A 26,893-nucleotide genomic window follows, 5' to 3' on the forward strand; every position below is an offset into this window, starting at 1 on the left:
CCTCACCCCATTCAGGGCAACTGTCATGTTCCTCAGGCAGTCCTTTAACAATCTGTTCCTCTGTTCTGCCATTCTCACATTCTGATCTCTTAATGGGCACTTTTAGCACAGCTCAGCCTTCTGTACCCTCTTTTACATTTCCTTTGTCTCATTCCGCAACCCTCCCCCCACCGACCCTCTGCCTCAATAATATCAATCTTTGCTGATTCTCCTTGCTTTCAGCTCTGACAAAAGGTCATCCAGACTCGAAACGTTGGCTCTATTCTCTCTCCACAGATGCTGTCAGACTTGCTGAGATTTTCCAGCATTTTCTGTTTTTGTTTCAGATTCCATTTTGCTTTTTATCTAAGGACACTTAACCTCCTGAGTCAGAATGGACCTACATGTGATTCATGTCTCACACTATTCTGAATGCCCTCTGATTCTACCAATCATTTTGCAAAGTCCCACCTCTATCTTCCCAAAGTGAACACGGAATGTGGGGATTCTTCCCAGGGAGATTTGGAGGGAATGGGATGAATATTTGGAGAACAGGTTACCTCTGGAGCTGATGAACGATGTGATGAGACTGCGAATTCCTTTGCTGGTGAAAGGTTGAGTGGTTCTCAGACAGTGGTTGATAATGCTGTTCAGGACTGCCTCATCCCCTTTATCCACAATGTGACCGTGATACACAGATGCCCCTGGGGAGCAAACGGAAGAAATTACATCTCAGCGCAGTGAGTCAATCAACTCAGAAACTTGTGCACACAAAACAGAATAGAGCAGGGCCAGGTTTCCCTGTTCCCGGGACAATTTTTATCCCAATGTCACTGCACAGACTATCTGGCTGGCATGATGTTCTTGTGGTATGCAGATTAGTTGTTGCATTTCCTACATTACAATAGTGACTACACTTCACAAATTTGCCATTGATTGTATAGCACTTTGCAACATCCTGAAGTCATGAAAGGTGCTACATAAACGTAGGTCTCTATTTATTAGGACATGCAAAAGGAGGAAGCTATTTGGCCCATCATGCCTATGCTAGCTCGCTGAATGAACTGTCCAATTAGGAATCCAATGAGGAAAGGCTGAGGGACTTGAGGTTATTTTCATTGGAGAGAAGAAGGTTACGAGGTGACCTGATTGAGGCATACAAGATGATCAAAGGATTGGATAGGGTGGACAGTGAGAGCCTTTTACCTCGGATGGTGATGGCTAACACAAGGGGACATAGCTTTAAATTAAGGGGTGGTAATTATAGGACGGATGTCAGAGGTAGGTTCTTTACTCAGAGGGTAGTAAGGGCGTGGAATGCCCTGCCTGTAGCAGTTGTGGACTCGCCAACTTTAAGGGCGTTCAAATGGTCAGTGGATAGGCATATGGATAATATTGGAATAGTTTAGGTTAGAGGGTCATTAGATTGGTTCCACTGGTCGGCGCAACATCGAGGGCTGAAGGGCCTGTACTGCGCTGTAATGTTCTATGTTCGATGTAATTACTCCCACTCCTCTCAGCCTTTCTCATAATGTTCACAAGTTTTTATCAAATTCCCTGCTGAAACTTACGACGGAATCCAAATTCCTGGTAGGGCACTGGGGAGAGTTACAGAACAAAGAGATCTAGAAGTACATGTTCATAGCTCCTTGGAAGTGGAGTCACAGGTGGACAGAGTGGTGAAGAAGGCATTCAGCATGCTTGGTTTCATTGGTCAGAACACTGAATACAGGAGTTGGGACATCTTGTTGAAGTTGTACAAGACATTGGTAAGGCCACACTTGGAATACTGTGTACAGTTCTGGTCACCCTATTATAGAAAGGATATTATTAAATTAGAAAGAGTGCAGAAAGGATTTACTAGGATGCTACCGGGACTTGATGGATTGAGTTATAAGGAGAGACTGGATAGACTGGGACTTTTTTCTCTGGAGCGTAGGAGGCTGAGGGGTGATCTTATAGAGGTCTATAAAACAATGAGGGGCACAGATCAGCTAGATAGTCAATATCTTTTCCCAAAGGTAGGGGAGTCTAAAACTAGAGGGATAGGTTTAAGGTGAGAGGGGAGAGATACAAAAGTGTCCAGAGGGACAATTTTTTCAGCCAGAGGGTGGAGAGTGTCTGGAACAAGCTGCCAAAGGTAGTAGTAGAGGCTGGTACAATTTTATCTTTTAAAAAACATTTAGATAGTTACATGGGTACAATGGGTATAGAGGGATATGGGCCAAATGCAGGCAATTGGGATTAGCTTAGGGGTTAAAAAAGGGCAGCACTGACAAGTTGGGCTGAAGGGCCTGTTTCCATGCTGTAAACCTCTATGACCAAGATCCTGTTTACAGTCACTCGCTCTGCAAACAATCCTCTCTCCTCATTTTTCCATTGCTTTTTGTCAATTATCTTAAAATCTTTTTAAAAAATCTATTTATTCTTGGGATGAAGGTGTTGCTGGTTAGGCCAACATTTATTGCCCTTGAGAAGGTGGGGGTGAACTACCTTCTTGAACCCGCTGCAGTCCATGTGGTGTAGGTACACCCACAGTGCTGTCAGGGAAGGAATTACAGGATTTTGACCCAGCGATAATGAAGGAACAGCAATATATTTCCAAGTCTGGTGAGTGGCTCAGAGGAGGACCTCCAAGAGATGGTGTTCCCAGGTATCTACTGCCCTTGTCCTTCTAGATGGAAGTGGTTGTGGGTTTGGAAGGTGCTGTGTAAGGAGCCTTGTTGAATTGCTGCAGTGCATCTTTTGGATGGTCCACACTGCTGCTACTGAGTGTTGGTGGTGGAGGGAGGGTAGCAATCAGCTGGGACTGTTCTGTCCTGGATAGTGTCAACCTTTTTGAGTGTTGTTGGAGCTGCACCCATCCAGGCAAGTGGGGATTATTCCATCACACTCCTGACTTGTGCCTTGTGGACAGGCTCAAGTCTGTCTGGGGTGGGGGGGCTACAGACCCTTTCTATGGGAAATTGCTCACTGATTAATTTTGAACACAACAATATACATTTAAATAAGAACATCATATCTATTAAACCTCCTAATCTTCTCAGCTTTAAGGAGAATCATACCAATTTCTTTGTTCCTTCCACATTAACCAGCCATTCACTATACCTGCTGATTGTGAGTTCATCATCAGATTTCATAACCACAAGAATTAAAAAAGGGACTAGGTCACATCACAATAGTGACTACACTTTTGCAAAAGCATATTGAGAGACCCTGAGGTGGAACCACGGAACCCCTAAAGTGCAGAAGGAGGCTATTCAGCCCATCGAGTCTGCACCGACCCTGTGAAAGAGCATCTTCCCACCCACCACCCCTGCCCTATTCCCGTAACCCCACATATTTAGCATGGCCAATCCACCTTCACTACACATCTTTGGACTGTGGGAGGAAACTGAAACACCCAGAGAAAACCCATGCAAACATGAGGAGGATGTGCAGATTCCACACAGACGGTGACCCAAGCTGGGAATTGAACCGGAGTCACTAGCACTGAGGCAGCAGTGCTAACCACTGTGCCAGTTATGAAATTTTCAATATAAATGTAAATCCATTCTCTCAAACAGCCCAATGTCTATCGCTGCATCACTCAGCTGTGACTCCAGCAGCCTAGGCAGCAGTCTGGGATTCCCTTTCTAAACCTCTCCACCTCTCTCTCGCTACAGCTTCTGGACCTTCCTTTAAATCTCTCATTGACCGGGTTTTGACCGGGGGGGGGGGGGGCGGGGTGGGGTGGTTTAAACTAATTTGTCAGGGGGATGGGAGAATGAGCTGTAGTCCAAAAGCCAGTGTTAAGGGTCGTGAGGTACTGAGGAAGGTATCAAGGTCGCAGGAGTGTACAGGCAGCCAGGATGGTGAGTTGAAGTGTATCTACTTCAATGCAAGGAGCATCAGGAATAAGGTAGGTGAACTTGGAGCATGGAATGGTACTTGGAATTATGATGTTGTGGCCATTACGGAGACATGGTTAAAATAGGGCAGGAATGATTGCTGACAGTTCCAAGTAAGGAAGGCAGTAAAAGAGGTGGAGCAGTAGCATTGTTAATCAAGGATAGTTTAACGGCTGCTGAAAGGTATTTTGAGGGAGATCTGCCTACTGAGGTAATATGGGCTGAAGTCAGAAAAAGGAAAGGATTGGTCACATTGTTAGGAGTTTTCTATAGGTCCCCAAATAGTAATAGAGATGGAGGGGGAAATGGCAAAGCAGATTATGGATAGGTGTGGAGGTCACAGGGTAGTTATCATGGGTGATTTTAACTTTCCAAATATTAATTGGAACCTTTATAGGTCAAATAGTTCGGATGGGACACTTTTTGTACAGTATGTGCAGGAGGTTTCCTGACACAATATGTGGATAAGCCGACAAGAGGTGGGGCCACATTGGACTTGGTCCTGGGTAATGAACCGGGCCAAGTGTTAGATTTGTTTGTGGGGGAGCACTTTGGAGATAGTGACCACAATTCAGTGTCCATCATTATTGCAATGGAGAGGGATAGGGTCACACGGCAGGGCAAGGTTTACAATTGGGACAGGGGTAATTATGATGTGATTAGGCAAGAATTAAGGAGCATAAGATGGAGACAGAAACTGTCAGGTACGGGCGCAAACGAAAAGTGGAGCTTTTTCAAGTAACAAATACTGCGTGTCCTTGATAGGTACGTTCCTGGCAGGCAGGGAGGAAATGGCCGAGTGAGGGAACCATGGTTCACAAAGGAGGTTGAACGTCTTGTCAAGAGAAAAAAGGAAGCGTATGTAAGGATGAGAAAACAAGGTTCAGTTGGGTCGCCTGAGGGTTACAAGATAGCCAGGAATGAGTTAAAAAGGGTTTAGGAGAGCTAGGAGGGGGCATGAGAAGTCCTTGCTGGGTCAGATAAAAGAAAACCTCAAGGCTTTTTACTCTTACATGAGAAATAAAAGAATGATCAGGGTGAGGTTACGGTCAGTTAAGGATAGTAGTGGGAACTTGTGCATGGAGTCAGAACAGATAGGTGGGGCATTAAATGAATACTTTTCTTCAGTGCTCACTAAGGAGAGGGGCCATGTTTTTGAGGATGAGAGTGTGATACAGGCTGATAGGATGGAGGAGGTAGATGTTCTGAGGGAAGATGTATTAGCAATTTTGAAAAACCTGAGGTCAATAAGTCCCCTGGGCCAGATGGGATACATCCTAGGATACTTTGGGAGGCAAGGGATGAGACTGCAGAGCCTTTAGCTTTGATCTTTGGGTCCTCACTGTCCACAGGGATTGTGCCAGAGGACTGGAGAGTGACAAAATGTTGTTCCTCTCTTCAAGAAAGGAAATAGGAATGATCCTGGTAATTATAGGCCAGTTAGTCTTACTTCAGTGGTCAAAGAACAAAGAACAACACAGCACAGGAAACAGGCCCTTCGGCCCAATGAGCCTGCGCCGCCATTTTAATATTCTGAGTTCCCCCTCCACCCATGCCCTTATCTATGCTTATGGCATTCCACATTGAGGGAAACTAATTTAGGGACAATTTGTTACACCAGTCAGCCTAATAACACATCTTTGGGGTGTGGGAGGAAACCGGAGCACCCAGAGAAAACCCACGCAAGCACGGGGAGAATGCGCAAACTCCCACAGACACTGGCCCAAATCCATGTCTCTGCACAGCAAACAGTGATAGTCACTGAGCTGTCGTGTTGCCCAGCATCTGGTCCAGTTTAAGCACACACTAACGATGTGAAGCACTAGGCTACTCTCAAAACATCCAAGAGTAGTCCTTGTACGACCCATCGCGTGTATGCCCCTTGTTGGACAACAAGGCGGACCGGAGCACCTGTGGATTAAAAGAGAGAAACATCAATAACATGCACATCCTTATACAAACATTCAAGGGAATCCCCAGAAGCTCAAAAGTAAAACAAGTGAGCAAGAAAATATGTTGGAAGGTCCATAGGAATCAAAAGATTCCCAGGAACGTCCCAAAGCTCCTGAACTTTATTTAAAACAGTCTCCTGTATCCCTCCATCGCCATCCCGCTCATGTGCCTGTCTAAGTAACTCTTAAATAACTCCAGCGTGCCTGCCTCCACCACCTTGCTTGACAGAGCATTCCATACCCCCACTACCCTCTGTGTGAAAAACTTCCCTCTAACATCCGAATTATACCTTGCCCCGCCTCACCTTAAGCCCATGGCCCCTCGTAATGTGCGTTTCCAATCTAGGAAAAAGCTTACCACTGTTTACTCTATCTATACCCTTCATAATCTTATACACCTCTATTAGATCTCCCCTCAGTCTCCGTCTTTCTAGGGAAAACAGCCCCAATTTGCCCAATCTTTCCTCATAACCCAGTCCTTCCATACCAGGCAGCATCCTGGTAAACCTCCTCTGCACTCTCTCCAGGGTCTCCACATCTTTCCGGTAGTAAGGCGACCAGAACTGGACGCAGTACTCCAAATGCGACCTAACCAACATTCTGTATAACTGCAACATTAGACTCCAGCTCTTATACTCTATACCCCTTCCTATAAATGCTAACATACCATAAGCTTTCTTCACAACCTTCTCCACCTGTACAGTCACCTTTAAAGACTTGTGCACTTGCACCCCCAGGTCCCTCTGCATTTCTATACTCTTAATAAGTCTACCCTTTATCATATAACTCCCCTCTACATTATTTCTCCCAAAATGCATCACCTCACATTTATCAGGATTAAATTCCATCTGCCATATATCTGCCCAATATACCAGCCTATCTATATCCCGTTGTGTTGCCTGACACTGCTCCTCACTGCCCGCCAATCCAGCCATCTTAGTGTCATCTGCAAACTTGCTGATCACACCACTTACTCCCTCTTCCAAGTCATTTATGTATATTACAAATAGAAGAGGTCCCAGTACTGAGCCCTGCAGCACACCACTGGTGACAGACCTCCAGCTAGAAAAAGACCCTTCCACTACCACTCTCTGTCTCCTGTTACCAAGCCAGTTCTCAATCCATCTTGATACCTGTCCCTGTATTCCATGAGCCTTAACCTTTTCAACCAACCTACCATGAGGGACTTTGTCAAATGCCTTACTGAAATCCATATAGACGACATCAACGGCACGTCCTTCGTCGACCGTTTTTGTCTCCTCCTGAAAACATTCTACCAGATTCGTAAGGCAAGACTTCCCCTTTACAAAGCCATGCTGCGTATCCCTAATCAGATCGCAATGCTCTAAATGCGTATACATCCTATCCCTAAGAATCCTCTCCAACAACTTGCCTACCACTGATGTCAAACTCACCGGCCTATAATTACCAGGGTTCTCCCTCCTACCCTTCTTAAACAATGGTACCACGTTCGCTATCCTCCAATCCTCTGGGACCTCACCTGTGTCCAAAGAAGAGACAAAGATTTGCGTCAGAGGCCCAGCAATTTCATCTCTCGCCTCCCTAAGCAGCCTAGGATAAATGCCATCAGGCCCTGGAGATTTATCAGTTTTAATGCTACCTAAAAACCCTAATACTTCCTTCCTCATAATGGATAGTTCCTTCAACTGGTCTACAAGACAGTACTGGACATCAAGCCCCTCTCCTTCATGAATACCAATGCAAAGTATTCATTCAGGATCTCCCCCATTCCCTCAGAGTCTAAGCACAGTTCCCCTCCTCTGTCCCTGAGAGGACCGATTTTTCCTCTAACCACCCTTTTGTTCCTGACATAGGAGTAAAACACCTTTGGATTTACCTTAATCCTACCTGCCAAAGCCATTTCATGCCCCCTTTTTGCCCTCCTAACTCCCCGTTTGAGCTCCCTCCTACTCTCTCTGTATTCCTCCAATACTCTCTCCGTTCCCAGTTGCTTAGACCTAACATACGCACCTCGTTTCTCCCTGACCAGGTCAATATCTCTAGTAATCCATGGCTCTCTAATCCTACCTTTCCCATCCTTCCTCCTAACCGGCACATGTCTTTCCTGCACCTTTTCAGTTTTCCCTTGAAAGACTCCCACTTGCCGAACGTGGTCTTGCCTTCCAACAGCCTATCCCAGTCTGTATCCCTAAGCTCCTGCCTAACCCGGCTGTATCTAGCCCTCCCCCAATTTAACCCCCTCCCCTTAGGACAGCACTCGTCTTTTTCCATTATTATCCTAAAGTAGACAGAGTTGTGGTCACTATTAGCCACATGTTCGCCTACCGCAACCTCAACCACCTGACCCGGCTCAGTGCCCAGAACTAAATCCAGTATAGCCCCCTCTCTAGTCGGGCTATCTACACACTGCTCCAAAGACCCTTCCAGGACACATCTTACAAATTCCTCCCCGTCCAAACCCCCCCAGCTCTAGGCACCTTCCAATCCACCCCAGGGAGATTAAAATCTCCCACTACAACAACCCTATTCTTCCTACACTTATCCAAAATGTCTCTACATTTACCCTCTTCCACTGCCCACGGGCTGTCAGGCGGCCTGTAGTACACCCCTAGCATAGTAATTGCTCCCATCCTATTCCTCAACTCCACCCACAGAGACTCAATTCCTAACTCCTCTACATTATCCTCCCTCTGCACCGCTGTGATCTGCTCCCTAACTAACAGCGCCACTCCCCCTCCTCTTTTCGACCCTCCCCTGTCATGCCTAAAACACTTAGACCCAGGAATATTTAGCGCCAGTCCTGCCCTTCCTTTAACCACTTCTCCGACACTGCCACCACATCTAAATTCCTCGCGAACATTAAGGCCTTAAGTTCATCCGTCTTACCCATCACACTCCTTGCATTAAAACAGATGCACTGAAGACCCTCAGGCCCACTCGGATCCTCCTTCTCCTGGGAGATTTTCCTATCATCTAGACTTACCCTGTCACCCAACTCGCTCCCAATCCCAGTGCCTACTGAGCTATCTGTCTCATCCCCACCCCCCCTCCATATTAGTTTAAACCCTGCTGAAACACTCCAGCTAACCTCCCAGCTAATATATTTGTGCTCTTCCCATTTAAATGTTCCCCATCTCTCCTGTACAGGTGTCCTTCCCTCACAAGTGCTTTCCAATGGTCTACAAATGTAAAACCCTCTGTCTTGCACCAATCCTTCAGCCACGCATTCAGCTGTAGGATCTCATTATTCCTAGCCCCACTGTTACTAGGCACTGGCAGCAGCCCAGAGAATGCCACCCTGGAGGCCCTGCACTTCAGCCTGGCCCCCAACTCCCTGAATTGCCATCCCCCCTGCTCTTCCTTCCTACGTTCTTCTCTCCTATATGTACAGCAGCCTGGGTCCCTTGGCCCTTCAAGATTCCCTCTACCCTCTCCGACACATCCTGTACCCCTGCTCCAGGGAGGCAGACTACCATCCTGGAGTCCCGCTTTTGCCCACAGAACCACCTATCAATTCCTTTAACCCTCCCATTCCCCACCACTATCTCACTTTTAGCCTCCTTCCTTCCCTCTGAGGCATTCTGGCCTTCCTCTCTTACCCTTTCTACCCCAGTTGTTGCCTTGCCCTTGATATTTTGGGGGACTACCGCTGGGGTGGTCTTAGTACCATGACTCCTCTTCTTTTTCCCCTTCCTAACAGTAACCCACCCATTCCCCCCCAGGCTCTGGGATCTCCACTTGACTGTGGTTCCTATCCATTATTGCCTCGTTCTCCCTGACTAAAATACATCCTCAGTAAGTTAATGGAAAGGGTCCTGAGAAATAGGATTTATGACCATTTGGAAAGATGCAGTTTAATCCGGGATAGTCAGCACGGATTCGTGAGAGGGAAGGTTTGATTGAATTCTTTGAAAAGGTAACTAAGTGTGTAGATGAAGGTAGAACAGTTGATGTTGTATACATGGATTTTAGTAAGGCATTTGATAAGGTTCCACATCGTAGGCTCATGAAGAAGGTAAGGAGGTGTGGAATAGAAGGAAATTTGGCCGATTGGATAAGTAACTGGCTGTCTCATAGAAGACAGAGGGTGGTGGTGGATGGAAAATTTTCAGACTGGAGGCCAGTTACCAGCGGTGTACCACAGGGATCAGTGCTGGGTTCTCTGCTATTTGTGATTTTTATCAATGACTTGGAAGAGGGGGCTGAAGGGTGGGTTAGTAAATTTGCTGATGATACCAAGATTGGTGGAGTAATGGATGAGGTGGAGGGCTCTTGTAGGCTGCAAAGAGACATTGATAGGATGCAGAGCTGGGCCGAAAAGTGGCAGATGGAGTTAACCCTGATAAGTGCGAGGTGATTCATTTTGGTAGGACAAATTTGAATGTGGATTACAGGGTCAACGGCAGGATTCTGAGGAATGTGGAGGAGCAGAGAGATCTTGGGGTTCATATCCACAGATCTCTGAAGGTTGCCACTCAAGTGGATAGAGCCGTGAAGAAGGTTTATAGAGTGTTAGTGTTTATTAACAGGGGGTTTGAGTTTAAGAGCCGTGGGGTTACTATACCGGACGTTGGTGAAACCACATTTGGAATAGTGTGTTCAGTTCTGGTCACCTCACTATAAGAAGGATGTGGAAGCATTGGAGAGAGTGCAGAGGAGATTTACCAGGATGCTGCCTGGTTTGGAGGGTAGGTCTTATGAGGAAAGGTTGAGGGAGCTGGGGCTTTTCTCTTTGGAGCGGAGGAGGATGAGAGGCGACTTAATAGAGGTTTATAAGATGATGAGGGGGATGGATAGAGTAGACGTGCAGAGACTATTTCCTCGGGTGGATGTAGCTGTTACTAGGGGGCATAACTATAAGGTTGATGGTGGGAGATATAGGAGGGATGTCCGAGGTAGATTCTTTACTCAGAGAGTGGTTGGGGTGTGGAATGCACTGCCTGCTGTGATAGTGGAGTCAGACACTTTAGGAACTTTCAAGCGGTTATTGGATAGGCACATGGAGCACACCAGAATGATAGGGAGTGGGATAGCTTGACCTTGGGTTTGGACCTAGCTCAGCACAACATTGAGGGTCGAAGGGCCTGTACTGTGTTGTACTGTTCTATGTTCTATGTATGTTTCTATGTCTTGGTCACACATTCTAATCTTTTTTGAGACCCAGTTTCATATTTGGTTTGATGATTACTCCTGGAAGCACACTGGGATGTTTTATTTCAATTGACATTAGGATTGGATCCAGATTCCAATGTCTTTTTGAGCTACCGAGGGTTCGCCACCTACAGATTTGACCACAGTCTTGGTCATAATCCATTTAGTCGACACTTCTATCACTTCCATCAGACTTTGTAGTTCCCCTGATGCATTTTCCACTCAATAAATATTCACACCCTCTACCACTGATGAAGATTAGCAGCATTGTGTACCATCTAAGATACATTGCACCAATCGCTAAAGCCTCTTCATTAACACTTACATGAAGTACATTAGTTATTTGTTGTTCATCCTTACCAACTAGAAATTCGAGCAGGGATTCCGAGTCATCCCAGGTTGTTTGTAGTTTCACCTGAATGTCGAGAGCAGCAAATAAATCAGCCTGTGTCCTGTGGTGGAAAGTACAGAATTACAGATGCTTACAGTGTGGCCATTCAGCCCATCAGGACAGCAGCTGAGCTGTACATTTCCTTATGCCCTTTGATAGGTTGCCTTCCGGTATCACTTCTGTCAGACTTTGTGGTTCCTCCTACACCAGGTGAGGAATGGGGATTGAAGGAGTGGGTCTGTTTGTGATTGAGTTGGAGCCAAGAGATTGTGAATGATCTCAGCTGTTAGTGAGGACCAGTGACCATAGTTCTATTAGTTTTAAGATAGCTATGGAGAATGATAGGTCTGGCCCAAAAGTTAATATTCTAAATTGGGCCAATTTTGATGGTATTAGGCGGGAACTTTCAAAGGATAATTGGGGGAGTCTGTGGGAAGGAAAAGGGACGTCTGGTAAGTGGCATGCTTTCAGAAGTGTGTTAATCAGGGTAAATACATTCCTCTTAGAATGCAGGGCAAGGCTGGCAGAAGTTGGGAACCCTGGATGACTTGGGATATTGAGGCCCTGGTCAAGAAGAAGAAAGAGGCACATGACATGCATAGGCAGCTAGAATCAAGTGAATCTCTTGAAGAGTATAGAGGGTGTAGGAGTAGAGTTAAAAGAGAAATCAGGAAGGCAAAAAGGGGACATAAGATTGTTTTGGCAGATAAGGCAAAAGAGAATCCAAAGACCTTCTACAAATACATAAGAGGCAAAAGAGTAACAAGGGAGAGAGTAGGGCCTCTTAAGGATCAACACGGTCATCTATGTGCGGATCCACAAGAGATGGGTGAGATCCTAAATGAATATTTCTCATCAGTATTTACTGTTGAGAAAAGCATGGATGTTAGGGAACATGGGGAAATAATTAGTGATGTCTTGAGGAGCGTACATATTACAGAGAAGGAGGTGTTGCAAGTCTTAAAGTGCATCAAGGTAGATAAATCTGCAGGACCTGATGATATCTCAGGACGATGTAGGAAGCTAGGGAGGAAAGTGCGGGTCCCCTAGCCGAGATATTTGAATCATCGATAGTCACGGTGAGGTGCCTGAAGATTGGAGGGTGGCAAATGTTGTGCCTTTCTTTAAAAAGGGCTGCAGGGAAAAGCCTGAGAACTACAGGCCAGTGAGCCTCACATCTGTGCTGGGTAAATTGTTGGAAGATATTTTGAGAGACAGGATCTACAGACATTTAGAGAGACAAGGACTGATTAGGGACAGTCAGCATGGCTTTGTGAGTGGAAAATCATGTCTCACAAATTTAATTGAGTTTTTTGTTGCACAAGGTTAAATCTCATGGGATCCAGGGTGAGGTATCTAAATGGATACAAAATTGGCTTTTTGACAGAAGCCAGAGGGTGGTTGTAGAGAGTTATTTTTCAAACTGGAGGCCTGTGACCAGCGGTGTGCCTCAGGGATCAGTGCTGGGTCCACTGTTATTTGTCATTTATATTAATAATTTGGATGAGAATATAGGAGGCATGGTTAGTAAGTTTGCAGATGACACCAAGGTTGGTGGCATGGTGGACAGTGAGAAGGTTATCTCCAATTGCAATGGGATCTTGATCAATTGGGCCAGTGGGCTGACGAATGGCAGATGGAGTTTAATTTAGATAAATGCGATGTGATGCGTTTTGGTAGATTGAACCAGGGCAGGACTTACTCAGTTAATGGTAGGGTACTGGGGAGAGTTACAGAACAAGTAGATCTTGGGGTACATGTTCATAGCTCTTTGAAAGTGGAGTCACAGGTGGACAGAGTGGTGAAGAAGGCATTCAGCATGCTTGGTTTCATTGGTCAGAACATTGAATATAGGGGTTGGGACGTCTTGTTGAAGTTGTACAAGACATTGATAAGGCCACACTTGGAATACTGTGTGCAATCCTGGTCACCCTATTATAGAAAGGATATTATTAAACTAGAAAGTGCAGAAAAGATTTACTAGGATGCTACCAGGACTTGATGGATTGAGTTATAAAGAGAGGCAGAATAGACTGAGACTTTTTTCTCTGGAGCATAGAAGATTGAGGGATGATCTTATAGAGGTCTATAAAATAATGAGGGGCATAGACAAAGTAGATAGTCAATATCTTTTCCCAAAGGTAGGCGAGTCTAAAACTAGAGGCATAGGTTTAAGGTGAAAGGGGAGAGATACAAAAGTGTCCAGAGGGTTTTTCACAATTTTTTCACACAGAGGGTGGTGAGTGTCTGGAACAAGCTGCCAGAGGTAGTAGTAGAGGCGGATACAATTTTGTCTTTTAAAAAGCATTTAGACAGTTACATGGGTACGATGGGTGTAGAGGGATATGGGCCAAATGCAGGCAATTGGGATTAGCTTAGGGGTTTAAAAAAGAAAAATAAGGGTGGCATGGACAAGTTGGGCCGAAGGGCCTGTTTCCATGCTGTAAACCTCTATGACTTTACGAGGTCTCTATGAGTGACTTACCAGTGATACAAGTGTGCCTGCACCCAGTTCCTGTAGTGCTGTCGGTGCAGTAGGATTGAGTGCAGGGCTGTGAGGAGAACTAGACGCTCGGCCCTTACTGAGTCTCCCTGTTTCATCTGGGCCTGAGTGTATGAACGTTTCAAGGTGAATTGTAGCATTGATGGCGTCTCGATCACCAGCTTTGTCACATATCGCCTCAATATTCCTGCAACAAATCATCAGATGTGGTCAGTGCCTGGGGTCACAAGTTCAGACCCAGGTATGACGGAAATGACACAAAAGACAAGAGGGGGCAAAAGAAACTGCCAGCTACAGGCATCAATAGGCAAATAAATTGTGTAAAGCTGCTAAAAGGAGGAATATTTGGGATAGAACTTGTAGTCGCATGGAAGATCCTGCATGAATTTCTGAAGAAGAAATAGTGTTTAACTTGTTGGAATTCTTTGAGGAGGTAACAGAGAGGGTCGATGAGGGTAATGCTGTTGATGTGGTGTGCATGGATTTCCAAAAGGCATTCGATACAGTGCCACACAGCAAACTTGTGAGAAAAGTTACAGCTCAGGGAATAATGGGACAACAGTAGCATGGATGCAAAATTGGCTGAATAACAGGAAGGAGAGAGTAATAGTCAGTGGATTTTTTTGGACTGGAGGAAGGTTGGATGACACAGTGGCACAGTGGTTAACACAGCTGCCACACAGTGCCAGGAACTAGGGTTCAATTCCAGCCTTGGGTGACTGTGTGGAGTTTGCACATTCTCCTCATGTCTGCAGGGATTTCCTCTGGATGCTCCAGTTTCCTCCCAATCTCGAAAAATGAGCAGGTTCGGTGGATTGGTCATGGTTAATGCACGGGGTTACTGTGGTGGGGGTGGGTCTGGGTAAGATACTCTTCAGAGAGTTGGTGCAGGCTTGATGCTGCCCGACTGAACTAAACCCCTACCCTTACGTGGATCGTATCCCTCTATTCCCATCCTATTCATGTGTTTGTCCAGACGCTCCTTAAAGTTCACTATCCAATCCACTTCCCCCAGCAGTGAGTTCCAGGTACCCACCACCCTCTGTGTAAAAAGCTTGCCTCGTACATCTCCTTTAAACCTTGCCCCTTGCACCTTAAACCTGTGTCCCCGAGTAATTGACTCTTCCACCCTGGGGAAAAGCTTCTGACTATCCACTCTGTCCATGTCCCTCATAATCTTGTAGATTTCTATCAGGTCACCCCTCAACCTCTGTCGTTCCAGTGAGAACAAATCAAGTTTCTCCAACTTCTCCGCGTAGCTAATGCCCTCCATACCAGGCAACATCCTGGTAAATCTTTTCTGTACCCTCTCCAAAGCCTCCACATCCTTCTGGTAGTGTGGTGACCAGAATTGAACACCAATTTCCAAGTGCGGCCTAACTAAGATTCTACTTGCTAATTTTTAAACTCAATGCCCTGACCGATGAAGGCAAGCATGCCGTATACCTTCTCGACTACCTTCTCCACCTGTGTTGCACTTTCAGTGACTTGTGTATCTGTACACCCAGATGCAGAGGGATCTGAATGTCTTAGTGCATAAATCACAGAAGACTAGCATCCAGAAAGTAACTGGGAAAGCTATTAGAATATAAAAATTTATTGTGAGAGGAATTGAATATAGAAGTAGGGAAGTTTGCTTCAGTTGTACAGAGCATTGTACCTTATTTAAGGAAGGACGTAAATGCATTAGAAGCAATTCAGAGAAGGTTACTAAACTAATATTGGCCTTGAGGGGTATTGACAGGGTGGACGTGGAGAGGATGTTTCCTCTTGTGGAAGAATCTGGAACTATGGGTCACTGTTTAAAAATTAGACGGCAGCATATTTAAACCATAGATGAGACAAAATTCTTTCTGTCAGAGGGTGGTGAATCTATAGAACTCCTCCTGAAGAGATGGCAGAAGCAGAGTCTTTGAATATTTTCAGGAAGAGATGGTTAGATTGATGGTGAGCAAGGGGTTGATAGGTTACCGGGGGCAGGTGGAATACAGATGTGAAGTTATCATCAGATCAGCCATGATCTTAGTAAATGGTGGAGCAGGCTCCAGGGGATGAATGGCCTACTCTTGCTTCTTTTCCTGGGAATGTGCTGGAGGTGTGGCCAATCGAGGCATTCAAAAGGGAAATGGATCATTATTTGGAGATATGAGATTTATGGAGCTAAGGGGAGAGGGCATGAACTGGATGATTTTGCAGACAGCTGACACAGACCTGATGGGCTGAATGGCTTCCTTTGTGCTGCAACCAATCTGTGATTCTGAGAAGATCAGGAAACGCATCAAGCAGCTGGCAGCAAAATCCAAGTGTTGATTTCTCCCGTCTATTCCCCAAATGCTCTGAATCTATTCTTGCGGCTCACTGAGAGACCCAGTGAGGGGACCAGACATGCCTCAGAGCCTGGTGCTAGTTACTAACTGCAATTGACTGGGACTCAGGGAGATGCTGACCTCAGATCCCTCCTCCCTTGCCTCCTCCCTCCTCTTTTATCACATGGTACATTTCCAATACGCTGCCCTGTGCCCTATGTTCTTTTATCTGTATCCTGTGGTCTCTGTTGGAAGATACCTGAGCCACTCACTGCTGTCTTTTATGGATGTTACACTGGGATTTTATGGAAACAGAAGTAAAGTCACCATAGTCCCTGCTGCCAATAGATTGTGACTTTTGGTGCTTTAATGTGAGGATCACCACACTTCAGGCTAGGGGCAAGGTTGAGGAGATGGGTATGGGAATTGAACTCATGTTGTTGATGTTGTTCTGCATCACGAACAGCCATCCAGCAAACTGGGTTAAACTGACTCCCAAAGAGAAGACCAACTTGCCAAATAACTTTGAAAGTTGGGTGTGGAGCAGCATGGGAAGGGTCAACAGGACAGGAAAAATAACAGGTGCTGAAGAGAGTGAACAAAGAAAGAAATGTATTAAATGTAATTAGGACAAAGGCAGCGAGAATGGGCTGGATAAAACAAAGGGGAGATTTCAAAGAGGAATAGAGCGAATATCAGTGTTGCACGGGTTGAAAAGTGAAGGAACTTACTAGAAATTGAAGAGCCTGGCACAGGAGGGAAGGCAGTGAGGGAGGGCAGAGCAGGCACATCTGGCAGTGAGGGAGGGCAGAGCAGGCACATCTGGCAGTGAGGGAGGGCAGAGCAGACACACCTGGCAGTGAGGGAGGGCAGAGCAGACACACCTGGCAGTGAGGGAGGGCAGAGCAGACACACCTGGCAGTGAGGGAGGGCAGAGCGGACACACCTGGCAGTGAGCTGTAGGAATTCTGGCTGCAAATCAGCCACAGGCGGAAATTCGGATGGATTCTGTAGCCAGACTCCGTCACCATGGATCCATCATCCTCTTCAGGAAGGTTGCACAGGTAATGTTCGGTTGACACATCGGAAGCAGCAGATTTGGATGGAATGTAATCTGGGAGGAAAATATTCAATCAGGTGCCTGGCAAACCAGAGGGCACAGATTTAAATAATCAACAAAATATACAACAGTGACGAGGAAAGTGACTTTATATAAAGTGATAAGGACTCAGAATCAGGAGAGGACTCGGAATCTGGTGAGGATCCAGAATCTGACCAGGATCCAGAATCTGTGAGAATCTGGAATCTGGTGAAGATCTGGAATCTCACAAGGATCTGGAATCTGCTGAGGATCCAGAATCTGGTAAGAATTTGGGATCGGGTAAGGATCTGGGATCGGGTAAGGATTGATGTGCTGAGGGTCTGGAATATAGGAGTGACAGGAGGTGAGAAATACAGAATGGGCTGAATATCCCCCCTCTGTAAATAATCTGTGATTCTGTGATTTGTTAATTCTCTGAATTCTGCCCGTGTCCATCAATGGTTAGTGACTAAAATTGTCCTGGGAATGTTTGATGGGGGGACAGTGTAGAGGGAGCTTTACTCTGTATCTAACCCCGTGCTGTCCCTGTCCTGGGAGTGTTTGATGGGGGACAGTGTAGAGGGAGCTTTACTCTGTATCTAACCCCGTGCTGTACCTGTCCTGGGAGTGTTTGATGGGGGACAGTGTAGAGGGAGCTTTACTCTGTATCTAACCCCGTGCTGTACCTGTCCTGGGAGTGTTTGATGGGGGGACAGTGTAGAGGGAGCTTTACTCTGTATCTAACCCCGTGCTGTACCTGTCCTGGGAGTGTTTGATGGGGGGACAGTGTAGAGGGAGCTTTACTCTGTATCTAACCCCGTGCTGTACCTGTCCTGGGAGTGTTTGATGGGGGGACAGTATAGAGGGAGCTTTACTCTGTATCTAACCCCGTGCTGTACCTGTCCTGGGAGTGTTTGATGAGGACAGTGTAGAGGGAGCTTTACTCTGTATCTAACCCCGTGCTGTACCTGTCCTGGGAGTGTTTGATGGGGACAGTGTAGAGGGAGCTTTACTCTGTATCTAACCCCGTGCTGTACCTGTCCTGGGAGTGTTTGATGGGGACAGTGTAGAGGGAGCTTTACTCTGTATCTAACCCCGTGCTGTACCTGTCCTGGGAGTGTTTGATGCGGGGACAGTGTAGAGGGAGCTTTACTCTGTATCTAACCCCGTGCTGTACCTGTCCTGGGAGTGTTTGATGGGGACAGTGTAGAGGGAGCTTTACTCTGTATCTAACCCCGTGCTGTCCCTGTCCTGGGAGTGTTTGATGGGGACAGTGTAGAGGGAGCTTTACTCTGTATCTAACCCCGTGCTGTACCTGTCCTGGGAGTGTTTGATGGGGACAGTGTAGAAGGAGCTTTACTCTGTATCTAACCCCGTGTTGTACCCGTGTTTGAATGATGCCGAGGGAACTTCTCTGAGTGTTTTTCTGGATTTTTGGGATTGATTTTCTGATGTTGAACTCACCTTTATAGGCCCTGATTAACTGCAGCAGCAAAGTGAGCAACTGGCTGTCCCAGTGTTCCAGTAAGTGACAGTTATTCAGCACCAGCCATTTCCCTTTGCTCATTGTTATCTTTAATTCACAGAGAATCTTCTCCGTTTCATCATGTGATCCGAAAGAGATGATGTGGATGTTGCTCTGAAACACAGAGTGTTCAGTCAGACGTTAATGACTATCCAGATTGAAAAGTTTCTCCCAGCCTCAGCAGCAGCTCTGGAGCTGTCAGCATTCAGCAAAAAGCACCCGTTCTTTGATTGTCCCATCCACCCCTTCAACACTCACTCCCTGCACCACCCACCCGCAGTGACAGCCATCTACAAGATGCAGTGCCAGGACTCACCGAGGCTCCTTAGACAGTACCTGTGAAACCTGGGACCACTTCCATCTAGAAGGACAAAAGCAGCGGATACCTGGGAACACCACCGCATGGATGTTCCCCTCCGAGCCACTCACCATCCTGAATCGGAAATATATCGCTGTTCCTTCCCTGTCGCTGGGTCAAAATCCTGAAATTCCCACTCTAATAGCACTATGGGTGTACCTACACCATAAAAAGTGTGTTCAAGAAGGCAGCTCACCACCACCAGCTTGATGGCAATTAGGGATGGACAATAATGTTGGCCTAACCAGCAAAACTGTTGTTTCAAGAATGAATATTGTACAAAAATCTGAACCAATGAATTGAAGCATTGATGATAGAAGAGGAACGATGAGTGAATGAGCCAGTGCCTACCACTCTCTGTGTGCCTCTTCTAGTCAGGGTGACACATGCAGGAAAACATTCAGTTGTTCAGTGTTATATTGGTAACTCCCACCCTCCACACAGTTAGGCACAACCTCCCGGTCACCTAAACAACGGGAAAGACCAAGCTCCAACTCTGGCAAATGTGGTTCTCAGCTAGTGTGGTATTCCTGCAGCAGTGCAGGTCGAACACAGCCAGCAGGATGACTCAGCCACTCACCCTGTGTTCTCTGGCCATCTGTTCAATCCAGTAGATGGGATGTGTTGAGAGAGTGATTGAATTAGTTGGGATGAGGAACATAATGGGCGCATTCTGCCAGCTGTAGTTGAAGAGGGAAGTGAGTGTTAGGTGTAGGCCTCTGATCAGGGTTCCCCCCAGTTCACAGCTGACAATAGCGTTCATGATCACACTCAGTTTGTGCGGTTGGAAGAGTTTCCACAAAATGGCCTTCTGAAATGTGGTAAGGTGTGAAAACGCAGAACTGGGAGCTGCACCAATCACAGTTGATGAAAGGCCAAAATACTCTCTCCATTGGCTGCCTTGTTTGACCAGGGAGATTCTTATGTTCCGAAACGCTGGTAACAGTTCCAGTATGGCACAGCTCTTCCAGATCTCCTCACTCACCCAAGCCGGTCTCAGGACACAGAGATCCTTATCCAATACATCGTACCTTAGATCACTGGTTCCTCGCAGAAAGAGCTCCCATTCAATCTGAGTGATTGCTTTCATCAGCTTCATGTAACCAACAGTAACCAAAAACCTGTACAATCGAGCATGTGTCACAAAGAGACACCAGCGGAAATAATTATAAACCTTGGAAATGAGGTAATGCATCATGTCCATGAAGTGATCTGTGGAGGTCCCAGATCCAGACGGACGAACTCCCAATTTCCGACTCGCCAAGACTTGCCTCACCACCTTCATAAAATAAGTTTTTGAGAAGTAATAGAGGGGATCGAGTCGGGAGATGTGGACGAGTGCCCAGTACATTTCAGAGCCAATGTGTGAGATGGTCACATAGGGGTCCTCAGCCTCTGCACTGGCATTCTTCTTGTCAGTGTCCAAGGCATTGAGATTACTGCGGATCTTCTCTTTCACTTCCTGGCTCTGTAAGGCTGCTCCCTGAATGCTGCTATCATTGAGAAGACTCGTAGCTGTCTGGATTACTTTGTCCATCAGCTCTTCCTAATGGAACAGAAGCAGGGACATGATTAAAAACAGAGCGGAATTCTCTTTCCAGTTTTCTCTCTTTGTGATATGGTTCATGTCAGTGACCACACACCAGAATAACCTTCTTAACACCAACACCTCAGGGACTGCAGCGATTCAAGAAGGCAGCTCACCATCATCTTCTCAAGGGCAACGAGGGATGGGCAATACGTTCTTAAGGGGGAGGGTGAGCAGCCAGGGGTCGTTGTACATATTGGTACCAACGACATAGGTAGGAAAGGGGATGAGGTCCCGAAGTGTGAATATAGAGAGTTAAGCAAAAGGCTAAAGTGCGGGATCTCGAAGGTAGTAATTTCTGGGCTACTGCCAGAAAGGAATAGAAAGATTAGGCAGATGACTGCGTGGCTTGACAGCTGGTACAGGGGGCAGGGATTTAGATTTTTGGTCCATTGGGATCTCTTCTAGAGAAGGGATGACCTGTTCAAGAGGGACGGGTTACACCTGAACTGGAGGGGGACTAACATCCTGGCGGGAAGATTTATGAGAGCCAATCGGGAGGGTTTAAACTAGTTTGGCAAGGGGTGGGACCCAAAGCAGAAGGGAGACAGAAGAGAAGGTTGAGGACAGCACAGAAGTTAAAGAGAGCACATTAAGTAGTAAAGGCAGTGTCAGTAATCCTAGCACCAGACAGATCAGGCAAAAGCAAGATAGAGAGCAAGGGAAGTCCAGATTAAACTGCATTTATTTCAACGCAAGAGGCCTGACAGGCAAGGCAGATGAACTCAGGGCATTGATGGTTACATGGGACTGGGATATTATAGCAATTACTGAAACATGACTAAGGGAAGGACAGGACTGGCAGCTCAATGTTCCAGGGTACAGATGCTATAGGGAAGATAGAGCAGGAGGTAAGAGAGGAGGGGAGTTGCATTTTTGATCAGCGAAAGCATCATGGCCGTACTGAGAGGGGATATATCTGAGGGTTTGCCCACTGAGTCTATATGGGTAGAACTGAGAAATAAGAAGGGGAAATCACTTTGATAGGGTTGTACTATAGGCCCCTAAACAGTCAGCGGGAAATTGAGGAGCAAATATGTAAGGAGATTACAGATAGCTCCAAGAAAAATAGAGTGGTAATAGTTGGAGATTTTAACTTTCCCAACATTGACTGGGACAGCCATAGTATTAGAGGGGTGGATAGAGGGAAATTTGTTGAGTGTATTCAGGAGGAATTTCTCATTCAGTGTGTGGATGGCCTGACTAGACAGGGGGCAAAACTTGACCTCCTCTTGGGAAATAAGGAAGAGCAGGTGACAGAAGTGTCAGTGAGGGATCACTTTGGGACCAGTGACCATAATTCCATTAGTTTTAAGATAGCTATGGAGAATGATAGGTCTGGCCCAAAAGTTAAAATTCTAAATTGGGGCAAGGCCAATTTTGATGGTATCAGGCAGGAACTTCCAAAAGTTGATTGGGGGAATCTGTGGGAACGCAAAGGGATGTCTGGTAAGTGGGAGGCTTTGAAAAGTGTGTTAACCAGTGTTCAGGGTAAGCACATTCCTCTCAGAGTGAAGGGCAAGGCTGGTAGAAGTAGGGAACCCTGGATGATTCAGAATATTGAGGCCCTGGTCAAGAAGAAGAAGGAAGACATGCATAGCAGCTGGAATCAAGTAGATTCCTTGAAGACCATAGAGGGTGCATGAGTAGAATTAAGAGAGAAATCAGGAGGGCAAAAAGAGACATGAGATTGCTTTGGCAGATAAAGCAAAGGAGAATCCAAGAAGATTCTATAAATACATAAAGGGAGAGAGTAGGACCTCTTAAGGATCAACAAAATCATCTGTGTGCCAATCCATAAGAGATGGGTGAGATCCTAAATGGATACTTCACATCAGTATTTACTGTGGAGAAAAGTATGGATGTTAGAGAGCTTGGGGAAATAAATAGTGATGTCTTGAGGAGTGTACATATTACAGAGAAGGAGGTGCTGGAAGTCTTAAAGCGCATCAAGGCAGATAAATCCTCAGGACCTGATGAAATGCATCCGGGGACACTGTGAGAGGTTAGGGAGGAAATTGCGAGTCCCCAAGCAGAGATGTTTGAATCATCAACAGCCACAGATGAAGTGCCTGAAGACTGGAGGGTGGCAAATGTGCCTTTGTTTTAGAGGGGCTGCAGGGAAAAGCCTGGGGACTACAGGACATTTATCCTCACATCTGTGGTGGCAAAGTTAGCAGAAGGTATTCTGAGAAACAGAATTGACAGGGATTTAGAGAACCAAGGGCTGATTACAGGTAGTCAGCATGGCTTTGTGAGTGGAAAATCATGTCTCACAAATTTGATTGTGTTTTTTGAAGGGGTAACCAAGAAGGTAGATGAGGGCAGTGCAGTTGATGTTGTCTACATGGACTTTAGCAAGGCCTTTGACAAGGTACCGCATGGTAGGTTGTTGCATAAGGTTAAATCTCTGACAGTGCGGCACTCCCTCAGTACTGACCCTCTGACAGTGCGGCACTCCCTCAGTACTGACCCCCTGACAGTGCGGCACTCCCTCAAAACTGACCCTCTGACAGTGCGGCACTCCCTCAGTACTGACCCTCTGACAGTGCGGCACTCCCTCAGTACTGACCCTCTGACAGTGCGGCACTCCCTCAGTACTGACCCCCTGACAGTGCGGCACTCCCTCAAAACTGACCCTCTGACAGTGCGGCGCTCCCTCAGCACTGACCCTCTGACAGTGCGGCACTCCCTCAGCACTGACCCTCTGACAGTGCGGCACTCCCTCAGCACTGACCCTCTGACAGTGCGGCACTCCCTCAGCACTGACCCTCTGACAGTGCGGCGCTCCCTCAGCACTGACCCTCTGACAGTGCGGCGCTCCCTCAGCACTGACCCTCTGACAGTGCGGCACTCCCTCAGCACTGACCCTCTGACAGTGCCGCACTCCCTCAGCACTGACCCTCTGACAGTGCGGCACTCCCTCAGCACTGACCCTCTGACAGTGCGGCACTCCCTCAGCACTGACCCTCTGACAGTGCCGCACTCCCTCAGCACTGACCCTCTGACAGTGCCGCACTCCCTCAGAGTGATGGTGAAAGTTTTTCCAGTGTGTCAGTGAGCTGTTTTTCTCCCAGCCTTACCTGTGTAACTTGCAGCTCGTGTTGTAGGTACAGGATGTCCATGTGCTTTGTCTGGATCTCATACGGCATGTTGTGCCTCTCAAAATACAGCACCTCCTTGAAGAACAGTTCCTGCAATCCTGATTGGCTGATTGTGAATTCAGACACTCTTACCTGCTTCAGGATGGAGGGATCGAGTTCTGGAAACATCAAGAGAATGGAAATGTCAATAGCAATTCCATTTCCTTTGAGAGACCCGCGATGGGAAACAGTGGCTAAGAGCGGCTGCCAAGCTGTAAAATACAAACAACAAAGAACAAAGAACAGTACAGCACAGGAAACAGGCCCTTCGGCCTTCCAAGCCTGCGCCGCTCAATGGTCCAACTAGACCATCCATTGATATCCCTCCATTCCCAGTCTGCTCTTGTGACTATCCAGGTAAGTCTTAACCGATCCCAGTGTGTCCGCCTCCACCACCCAGTGCATTTCAGGCCCCCACCACCCTCTGTGTAAAATACGTCCCTCTGATATCTGAGTTAAACCTCACCCCCCTCACCTTGAACCTGTGACCCCTCGTGTTTGTCACCTCTGACCGGGAAAAAGCTTCCCACTATTCACCCTATCTATACCCTTCATAATTTTATACACCTCTACTAGGTCTCCCCTCAATCTCCATCTTTCCAGGGAGAACAACCCCAGTTTACCCAATCTCTTCTCATAGCTAAGACCCTCCATACCAGGCAACATCCTGGTAAACCTTCTCTGTACTCTCTCTAAAGCCTCCACTCCTTCTGGTAGTACGGCGACCAGAAATGGACGCCGTACTCCAAATGTGGCCTAACCAATGTTCTATACAGCTGTAACATCAGACTCCAGCTTTTATCGTCTATACCCCGTCCTATAAAGCTGGAGTACTGTGTGCAGTTTTGGGCGCCGCACCTGCGCAAGGATATTTTGGCCCTGGAGGGAGTGCAGAGGAGGTTTACTAGGCTGATACCGGAGTTGAGGGGGTTGAGCTATGAGGAGAGGCTGAATAAACTAGGCTTGTACTCGTTAGAGTTTAGAAGAATGAGGGGAGATCTCATTGAGACGTATAAGATGATGAATGGGATGGATAGGATAGAGGTGGAAAGACTCTTCCCGCTCAAAAAAGATAGTAGGACTAGGGGGCACAGCCTCAAGATAAAGGGGGGGCGGTTCAGAACGGAGTTGAGGAGGAACTTCTTCACTCAAAGGGTGGTGAATCTCTGGAATTCTCTGCCCGTTGAAGTGGTGGAGGCTGCCTCGCTAAATATTTTTAAGAAGCGGGTTGATGGGTTTTTGATAAGAGAGGGGATTAAGGGTTATGGGGAGAGGGCGGGAAAGTGGAACTGAGCCACGACAGATCAGCCATGATCTTATTGAATGGCGGGGCAGGCTCGAAGGGCCAGATGGCCTACTCCTGCTCCTATTTCTTATGTTCTTATGTTCTTATGTTCTTATAAAGGCAAGCATGCCATATGCCTTCTTCACCACCTCCTCCACCTGTGCTGCCACCTTTAAGGATCTGTGGACTTGCACCCCCAAGTCCCTCTGTGTGTTTATACTCCTGATGGTTCTGCCATTTATTGTATAGCTCCCCCCTACATTAGTTCTACCAAAATGCATCACTTAGCATTTATCTGGATTAAATTCCATCTGCCATTTCTCAACCCAATTTTCCAGCCTATCTATATCCTGCTGTATTCTCTGACAATGTTCATAGCTATCTGCAAGTCCAGCCACCTTTGTGTCATCCACAAACTTACTGATCACTCCAGTTACACCTTCTTCCAGATCATTTATATATATCACAAACAGCAGAGGTCCCAGTACAGAGCCCTGCGGAACACCACTGGTCACAGACCTCCAGCTGGAAAAAGACCCTTCCACTGCTACCCTCTGTCTTCTGTGTCCAAGCCGGTTCTCTATCCATCGAGCCACTTCTCCTTTTATCCCATGAGATTTAACCTTTTGCACCAACCTGCCATGAGGGAATAACCAAGGGTTTTGATAGAACAGATGAGGAGAAAGTGAATCCTGGGTCACATGGAGCAGTAACCAGAGGACAGAGATGTCAAATAATTGGCAAAGAAGCTGAAGCGGAAATATGGAGAAATGAGCGACCCAGAGGCTTATTAAGGTCTAGAAGCCGCTGCCTGAATTGATGGTTGAAACCGGTGCCCCACAAGGCTGTGTTCTCAGCCCCCTACTATACTCCTTATACACCTATCACCGTGCGGACAAATTCCCCTCCAAATCCAAACTGAAGTTTGCTGACGACACCACCGTAGTGGGTCAGATCTCAAACAATGATGAGACAGAGTACAGCAATGAGATAGAGAATCTGGTGAACTGGTGCGATGACAATAATCTCTCCCTCAATGTTAACAAAATGAAGGAGATAGTCATTGATTTCAGGAAGTGTAAAGGAGAACATGCCCCTGTCTATATCAATGAAGACAAAGTAAAAAGGGTTGAGAGCTTCAAGTTTTTAGGTGCCCATATCACCAACAACCTGTCCTGGTCCCTTCATGCTGACACTATAGTTAAGAAAGCTCCACCAACGCTTTTACTTTCTCAGAAGACTGAGGAAATTTAGCATGTCAGCTTCTGCTTTCACCAACTTTTACAGATGCACCATAGGAAGCATTCTTTCTGGTTGTATCACACCTTGGTATGGGCTTCTGCTCTGCCCAAGACCACAAGGAACTACAAAAGGTCATGAATGTAGCCCAATCTATCACACAAACCAGCCTCCCATCCATTGACTCCGTCTACACTTCCCACTGCCTCAGCAAAGCAGCCAGCATAATTAAGAACCCCCACGAACCCCGGACATTCTCTCTTCCACCTTCTTCCTTCAGGAAAAGATATAAAAGTCTGAGGTCACCTACCAACTGACTCAGGAACAGCTTCTTCCCTGCTGCTGTCAGACTTTTGAAGGGACTTATCTTGCATTAAGTTGATCTTTCTCTATACCCTCACTATGACAGTAACTCTACATTCTGCATTCTCATTTTCTTCTCCATGAAGGTTATGTTTTGTTTGTCTTGTGCACAAGAAACAATACTTCTAACTGTATGTTAATACATGTGACAATAATA

At 46.5% G+C, this 26,893-nt stretch overlaps 1 protein-coding gene across 1 annotated transcript in view; it reads right to left on the reverse strand.

The window, feature by feature from the left end:
* LOC145349274 (dynein heavy chain domain-containing protein 1-like) overlaps positions 1–26,893 on the reverse strand; it is a 204,662-nt gene that overhangs the window by 13,770 nt on the left and 163,999 nt on the right. Inside the window, exons 25-31 of the mRNA XM_080197784.1 lie at positions 23,790–23,968; positions 19,699–20,664; positions 18,700–18,874; positions 17,101–17,268; positions 13,831–14,035; positions 11,315–11,406; positions 540–683 (exon numbers count right to left, since the gene is read on the reverse strand). Coding sequence (XP_080053910.1) covers positions 540–683; positions 11,315–11,406; positions 13,831–14,035; positions 17,101–17,268; positions 18,700–18,874; positions 19,699–20,664; positions 23,790–23,968 — 1,929 coding nt within the window. The remainder of the gene's footprint in view (positions 1–539; positions 684–11,314; positions 11,407–13,830; positions 14,036–17,100; positions 17,269–18,699; positions 18,875–19,698; positions 20,665–23,789; positions 23,969–26,893) is intronic.

Source organism: Carcharhinus amblyrhynchos, chromosome 10 (genome assembly GCF_965287045.1).
Source record: "Carcharhinus amblyrhynchos chromosome 10, sCarAmb.v2.hapA, whole genome shotgun sequence".
Taxonomy (NCBI): domain Eukaryota; kingdom Metazoa; phylum Chordata; class Chondrichthyes; order Carcharhiniformes; family Carcharhinidae; genus Carcharhinus; species Carcharhinus amblyrhynchos.